Here is an 8,302-nt window from a genome sequence, read left to right as displayed (position 1 = left end):
TGGAATGCTCCCCCCTCCGCCCCCGCCCCCAAGACAGCTGTTGGCTACTGTCTATTTGTTACCATACAACAAAACAATGCTGCCTCTGGGGTGTTCAGTGCCATCTTTTTATGGATTATATTTTTGCAAGCTCTGATTACAAGAATCATACTAACGATTCAACATCTTTATTATTTCAGATTGGTGGCCCCCAACCATCTTTAAATTATTTACATGAAGTACTTCCTTTTGGTTGTGTTTTGTAATTCCCATTATTAAATAAATATTCATTACTGTAATATATTGCTTTGTTTATGTATTACCATAAAAATATTTTATATTTTTATGGTAATACAAAAATATTTTATAATACATACATATTTTATATATTATATTAATATATATATATATATATTTATTTATATAAATAAATAAAAATATTAATATTAGTGCTGTCAAAATTAGCACATTAATGCATGCAATTAATTTTTTCAGTTTAACGCATTAAATATTAAGGTAAATATTAATATACTTATTAAAGGATAAGTATCGCTTTTTATTTCTCTTCTTTCCTACTTACTTGTTTCGCTTCTGTTTCAGTTTTTATAACCATTTCTTACTATGTGTAAGTAAGTTGTTGTTTTTTTAACATGTGTGTTTGGCAGTGTTATTTTTTAGGATTACTGATAAACTACTGACGTTTGATTTGTATTATTTGTATTTGTTATTTATTTTAATTTTAGTTAAATTATGTCTGAATTTATTATGTCTGTATAGGTCTTTTATTAAGTTTTAGTTTTATTTAATTTGAGTTATTTTAATCCTTCAACAAACTAAATGGAAATGCAATAATATATATATATATATATACATTACAGACCAGCTTCAACGAAAACAGCAAAAATGATGACTTAACAGACTAGTCCGCTTTAATGGCTTTTGAAGATTAATGGCCAATATTACTGGATAAAAGCGTCTGCTAAATGACTAAATAAATAATTAAATAAATAAAAGAAATATCCTGGAGGAAATAGCACTATAGAATGTTTGTAAAGTTTAGGCAAGTTTCAGGCTTTATGCTGCATCAGAGTCACTTTGCCATCATCAGGATGCTAAGCTTGCATCTTGTTTTCTGTCAGCACCAAAATAAACAATGCAAGGTCACTATATATAATTAATACGCATGTGATATCAAATCATAATTCAGTACGCAGCGTATGTTAAAGGTAATACACCAACATTGCATATAAACACTTTAAAATTTGATTAATTTACTATTATTTTTTTACAATTCGACAATCAAAATGAGAATATTTTTACAGTAATTAGTGGAAAAAAGGATATATATATAATGAAATGTATATATAATTGAAAAATATACTTCACACACTTCGACAGGTTTTGTTCTTCACTGACCTTCACACACCGGTGGTGGACCCTCGAACTGCAGGTGAGAATTCAGCTTACAGGTGAGTTCATCGCTGCCAACCAATGTAAATCCAGGAAAGCATCTATACCTCACAATGTCACCTGCAAGGTACAGTAAGACAGTAAGAAGAAATAAAAAAAAATCAATTTTTTTTTTAATCACTATTTGATATTCTTGCACAAATGGACTGTTGTTCATACCGATTTCGTAGTCCTGGTCTTCAAATAATACCTCTGCTTGCTCAACCGTAGGGGGAGGAGGGCATCTCTTGAGCCCATAAGCTAAGGAAATAAAAAAGTTTTGAAGCAATTTGCCTTTTCTTTCTCCTTTATAGGCATGACACATCTCACACGGCAACCCAGTCGGTGTATCAATTACACATACAACATGTGACAACATACAATTCTATGCATCGACATACAGGGAGCCCTCTCAAGAATAAAAGCTGCATTGAAACAAGCCATCTATAACTCACAAATATGCCAGACTGAAATGAAAGTTGGAGGTATAGATGAAAGACCGGTTCACTTTCACACTCCGATTTTCCTATGCTGTTCAACACATGCCTGCATGCTGACACTGATATCAAAGAGGCCAAAGAAAGCTTCTATTTTTGACTCTTTTAATCTCCATAAATAACGTGATGGCATTAGAGGCAGCAGTCATGCCTCCTTAGAGAATAAAAACAAGTCAAATCCAATGTTTCGAATATATTTCGAGCGGCACTTTACGGTATGCATTCAGCGGCAACATTTTTCATTTGAAGGAGAAACTAACCATGGAAATTGAGGACAAAGAATCCACTTGTCGAGAAGTCGCTGTGGAACTTGATAAGAACCTGATTGAAAGTGCTGTAGGCTGACTCGAGGGCTGTGTTGCCGCTGAAAATTCCCAGCTGCGGGTAGCTTTGCTCTGGGCCGTCCCTGGAAGAGGAAACACGCATTGAAATTACATTACAACCTGTGATCTTGCCATTAAACGGCATAATAATGCCTCCAAATTCTGAGTGGTTGGAGAAAATTGATTTACTTCCAAATTTACAATGAGGTTGTGCTGACTTTTGAATAAAAGCATTACATTACAGACCAGCTTCAACGAAAACAGCAAAAATGATGACTTAACAGACTAGTCCGCTTTAATGGCTTTTGAAGATTAATGGCCAATATTACTGGGAAAGCGCAGGAGATGTATATTTCCACATGTTTTTAATCAACTCGTTACTGTTTCAGATTATTCAGTGGGAATTATGACATTCGGCTCTGTGATTATTACAAAACACCTGCGATTTAAAAACAAGCTTTCCATTCAGTTATTTCTGTAACTTCAGTAACATTAGTAAAAGAAATTAAAGTGTTTCAAATGAAGAAATTCTGTAACACTTTAGTTTAGGGACCAATTCTCACTATTAACTTGTTACTTATTTCCATGCCTATTATTAACATATTGGCTGTTTATTAGTACTTATAAAGCACATATTCTGCATGACCATATTCTACATCCCTAATCCTAACCAATACCTAAATTTAACAACTACCTTACTAACTATTAATAAACAGCAAATTGAGGTAAAAGTTGTAGTTAATGGGAATGATAATTGGACCTTTAAATAAACTGTGACCAGAAATTCAAGAAAGTAGGTAAAATATGTATATATATATATATATCATAATTTGTTGTTGTATTTGGAAAATTGGTTCAGTATTTTTAAATGCTCTACTAAAATGCATTACATTAATGAGAATATTAATTACTCAGAAAGTAAAATGGTCACATTGGGGACCAGTTCTCACTATTAACTATCACTTTTGCCTCAACAAAATTCTAATTTGCTGTTTATTAATAGTTAGTAAGGTAGTTGTTAAGTTTAGGTATGGAGTAGGATTATGGGATCTAAAATCTGGTCATGCAGAATAAGGCAGTAATATGTGCTTTATAAGTACTAATAAACAGCCAATATGCTAGTAGTATGCATGCTAATAAGCAACTAGTTCATAGTGAAAATTGGTCTCTAAACCAAAAGTGTTATCAGTAAAACATATCAATATCCCCATATTAATGGCAGGGTATTAATTGTTAATGGCAGATTATTCATTGTTATTGTAAATTACTGTAAATTATGCTTTATATATTCCATTTTATTTTATTTTTCATGAGAATCATGCTTTGAGTGAAAAGCTTCACGACTTCAAAGACAACTGAGCTTTTCTTGAAATCTTGCTTTGCGCATTGACTACAGATTACAAATGTCAGTAAACAAAGCTCGATTTGCGTAATGATTTGCTTGATGTATGACAACAATAGCAGCATTAGTCTAGTCTGAAAGCTGAAATAAATGTCTTGTCCTCATCTCAGTCTGATATTTGCTAAATGACTCGTTAAATGGAGCTGCGCTCACCAGACAGCGATATAGTCAGTCACAGGCTCAGTCTGGAGCAGGGTGAAGTTGATGTAAACCCCGTGACCATGGGGCACGGTGATGAGCCAAGTGCAGTCCTGAGAGTCTGGGTACTCATTTGGGTACTCTGGAGAGAAAATGGTGCCGTTTGGAGCCGTCACGTTGTAGCCGCAGGGAGCTGTGTGCAGATAAACATCGTTCAACCATGACGGCATTAGTAATCTATCTTTCTGAATAACAGCTAATGTTAAACACCAGGGAATCCAGCAAAAATCAGAACACAAAGGAAATAATTCACCCAAAAATTAAAAGTCACATTATTTACCCCCCGCAGTTCTTTTTTTATAAATCTCCAAAAAAGGACCAAAAACACCACAACTGTATGATTTCAGAAGACTTGCATGAGTCATGTGGACTACTTTTTTGGTGCCTTTCTCATGGTTTCTTGTCCATTTTTTTTTTTACAGACTTCACTATAAAGTCTTGTTGTATGGGGAGAAAAAAATTACAAAATAAATAACATGAGAGTGCAGAAACAATGACAAAACATACATATTTTCCCCTTTAAAGACTACTATAGCAGATCGTCCGGTTTCATTTGCAGATGAGTGAAAACTGAAGAAAAGAACAGAGCATTCCTGAGGCTGCTAGAAAAAGATACTGGCACAGAGTTCACAACAGAATAACACAGTTACGATTAAAAAAGAAAGAAAAATGTCCCAATAGTCTATGCGGTGCAGATTCCCTGCTGAAAACGGAAGCCTAGGCGGAACAAGTCGAGTGACTGATCGATAAGAGACAGGTCGGCTTTCACACTACACTACCCAGGCTAATCATCAAGGCTACAATTTAGAACAGCTCCCAGTAGCATATGTCTCCACTGTTCAGGTCTTCAAAGTCTGTTTTAAAGATGGCTTTAAAACACAATGGCTCTTATTGTACTAGTAATACAAAGTAGTAACACATCACTTAAAGAGCATAGTTAAAAAGGCATTTGGGAGAGTATAATACCTTTGTAAGTCTCGAAAAGTCAGAGAATTATTGATGCTTTTTGTTTCAAAGTGTGGGCAAAGAGGACTGAAAATAACAGTGTGCTAATCACAACACGACTTGAAAAACTTGAGAAGGAAAAAGAGCACATTTCTTTACTTTCTTCCCTTCCCTTTACCTTCACAGTGAGGAAAAGGGTGGTTCCACTTCCTGTTGATTCCATGCTGGCATGTTAGCACATGGTGGCCGACCAACACATATCCAGGGAAGCATTCAAATGTTATGGATTGGCCTGCGTTGAAATCGCTGTTGATGATATACCCGTTGTGGAATGGATATGGGTCTTGACAGTTTTGTAATTCATATGCTAAAAGAAAAAAAAAAAAGAATATATGAATATATGCAAAGCCATGTCTGGATGACATTTACTAGTGGGCCCACTTCAAAGAACTGAAAGAATTAAAATAATTGTTTCATTCTGTCATTATTTCCCACCCTCATGCCATTCCAAATCCAAATTTATTTTGTGTAACATACAATAAGATGTTTATGCTTCACTGAAAAAAGACAATAAAATGGGCTTGGAACTGTATTATATAAGTGTGAACGAGATGACACATTTTTCTTTTAAATATCTGAAACCAAAAGTTTGAGACCACAAGCATGTGCATAAACAAACAAATAAATGAATGAATAAATAAGTTCATTAAACGGCTCAACGTTTTTTTTGACGTCACATCGTACTTCAGGGAACGATTCAAACTGTGTCACGCTAACCACCGCACCGCACACACACTCTGCTCCGGTCCAGAGACACGATAGCACGGAGCGGATCACATGCGCGAGTCGGCTGCAGACCACAAAATGTATCGGAGCTATTTTAATTCTACACAGAATGCTATATTTTATGGCAATATGGATGAGATTGTGGCTGGCATGCCCTGTCAAATGCAACTTTACGGAGCGCAACGGCTCTAGCCCAAGCTGTGATATAAACGAACGCTATTGGCAATTTTAAAAAGGGGCGGGGCTGCTTGATATGTCCCGCCCTGTCTTCCTGTTTCAGTTAAAATGACGTCAACACATAGAGTAACGCTGTGCGTTTCTAAGCATTTCAGGGGACCTTTAATGACAGCAGCACTCAAGTTGACATGAACTACACGTTTGGGACAGGTAAATGAATAAATAAATACACTACAAATCCTGCTGTATCATATTTGATGCATGAACCTCTAAACTGTTAACATAATCAAACCTGCTGAAAAACCTGTTACACAATCTTCTACATGCCTTCTGCCCGTTAATTGATAGTACATACTTTTTTAGTAAGTAAAAGGCCTTTTAGTACAATTGTAAAAATGTAGATTGTGGTACATGTGCCTATTCTTAATTAAACGTAAGAATACCTTTTATATTGTTAGTTTTCAAGATTAACACTTATTGGACTGAAGCAACTAGGTTTTTTTTTTATTATTATCCATACAACATTTATTTTTTTTTTTTTTTAGAAATATTGTAGTAAATGTAAATATCAAAAATAATAAAGGAGGCTTTTGGGCAACAGGTAACACTTTCATTAATAAATCATTAACAAACATTATATAATGCTTAACAGATCATTGGTTAAAATAGATTAGAAATATGAGATAAAGTGCCTGTTAATCTTTACTAATGTACTCATTAAACATTAAGATTAACAGGTTGTTATTTAATGTAAAATTAAATGCTTGCAAATGTCATTAAACTTTCAATTCCTTTGATCATGCACATTTAAGTATACAATGATTAAAAGCTTATTTATTATATATGCACTTTTCAATACTAACAAATGTCATTAAACTTCAGGTCATATATATATATATATATATATATATATATATGGGTGGTTAGTTAAGTTAGTTAAGGTTAGTTAAGGGTGGTTAGTTAAGTTTGGCTAAATGCTTGCTAAAGACAACACACATTGTAATTTGAGTGCATATGTTTTTATTGCCTCAACACTTATATTAGTATACTGCTGAATATCATTAAACAGGATATTCCTGGAATCATGCATAAAAAGGAGAAAATGAATCAAGTTTTTCCAATATTGAACCGTGTTCCCTTACAGTAATCAAACTGACCCCCATACATCTTAACCAACCCTTAAACCAGGCGTCTCAAACTCAATTCCTGGAGGGCCGGAGTCCTGCAGAGTTTAGTTCCAATCCTGCTCCAACACATATACCATGTAGTTTTCAAATAACCCTGAAGGACTTGATTAGTTGGATCAGGTGTGTTTAGGGTTGAATCTAAACTCTGCAGGGCTCCGGCCCTCCAGGAATTGAGTTTGACACCCCTGTATTAAACCGACCCATACCACTAAACCTGTCCCTAACCTTACCCGTATCACACCTCAATAGCAGCAAATGTGTTGTGCATTAACACAAGTTTTAATTCATTTTATAACATATAACATATATAACAACAAAATTTATTTAAAAGTGCATGATCATTTGAATTGAAAGTTTGATGACATTTATAAGTATTTTAATTTACATTAAATAATGATCTGTTAATCATTAGGTAATGTTTATTAAAGTTGAGTTAAGTTTGGTCACTTTATTTTAAAGTCAAATTCTCATTATTAACAAACCATTAACTACAACTTTTGCCTCAATAAACTCCTAATTTGTTGCTTATTAATAGTTAGTATAGTAGTTGTTAAGTTTAGGTAGTGGGTAGGATTTGGGATGTAGAATATGGTCATGCAGAATATGTGCTTTATAAGTACTAATAAACAGCTAATATATTAATAATAGGCATGCTAATAAGCAACTAGTTAATAGTGAGAATTGGACCCTATACTTGATAGTCTTACTTACTAATACGTTTATTAGTAAACATTAACAAACACTTTATCTCAAATTTCTAGCTATTTGAATATATATTAACTAATGATCAGTTCAGCATTATATAATGTTTGCTAATGATTTATTAATGAAAGTTAATATAAAGTGTTAACGGACAACATATATTTGTACATCTCTCACTATATCATATATGGGCGATAAAAGCCTGATGTATGAACTAAATTAGTGCATCAATTAAAAAAAATGACTAAATAATTTAATTTACTCAGTCAACTTCAAAATGACAAGCATTCATTATGTTAAGGCATTAAAGGGTTAGTTCACCCAAAAATGAAATATGTCATTAATTACTCACCCTCGTGTTGTTCCAAACCCGTAAGACCTTCGTTCATCTTCGGAACACAATGTAAGATATTTTTGATGAAATCTGAGGGCTCTCTGACCCTCCCATAGACAGCAAGGTAACTACCACGTTCAAGGTCCAGAAAAGTACCAGGATGATCGACAAAGTAGTCCGTGTGACATCAGTGGTTCAACTCGCATGACGCCAGCGTGTGGCGGCGCCGGCGCTGACCCAGATCCGGCGGAAAATGTGGACGAAAATGTGGAATAAAGTCGTTATTTTTGTTTTCTTTGCGCAAAAAAGTATTCTCGTAGCTT

General features: G+C 34.3%; 1 protein-coding gene across 1 annotated transcript in view; it reads right to left on the bottom strand.

Moving 5' to 3' along the window:
• The window catches only part of LOC107717843 (CUB and sushi domain-containing protein 1-like), a 373,583-nt gene that overhangs the window by 52,788 nt on the left and 312,493 nt on the right, over window positions 1-8,302 (bottom strand). The window contains 5 exon segments of the mRNA XM_016524723.1: window positions 1,396-1,509; window positions 1,609-1,689; window positions 2,186-2,331; window positions 3,804-3,981; window positions 4,972-5,160. Coding sequence (XP_016380209.1) covers window positions 1,396-1,509; window positions 1,609-1,689; window positions 2,186-2,331; window positions 3,804-3,981; window positions 4,972-5,160 — 708 coding nt within the window.

Source organism: Sinocyclocheilus rhinocerous, unplaced genomic scaffold, assembly GCF_001515625.1.
Source record: "Sinocyclocheilus rhinocerous isolate Xijiao unplaced genomic scaffold, SAMN03320098_v1.1 scaffold780, whole genome shotgun sequence".
Taxonomy (NCBI): Eukaryota; Metazoa; Chordata; class Actinopteri; order Cypriniformes; family Cyprinidae; genus Sinocyclocheilus; species Sinocyclocheilus rhinocerous.
Note: the sequence above shows the minus strand (reverse complement) of the source record. Positions and strands in the feature narration are given on the sequence as shown.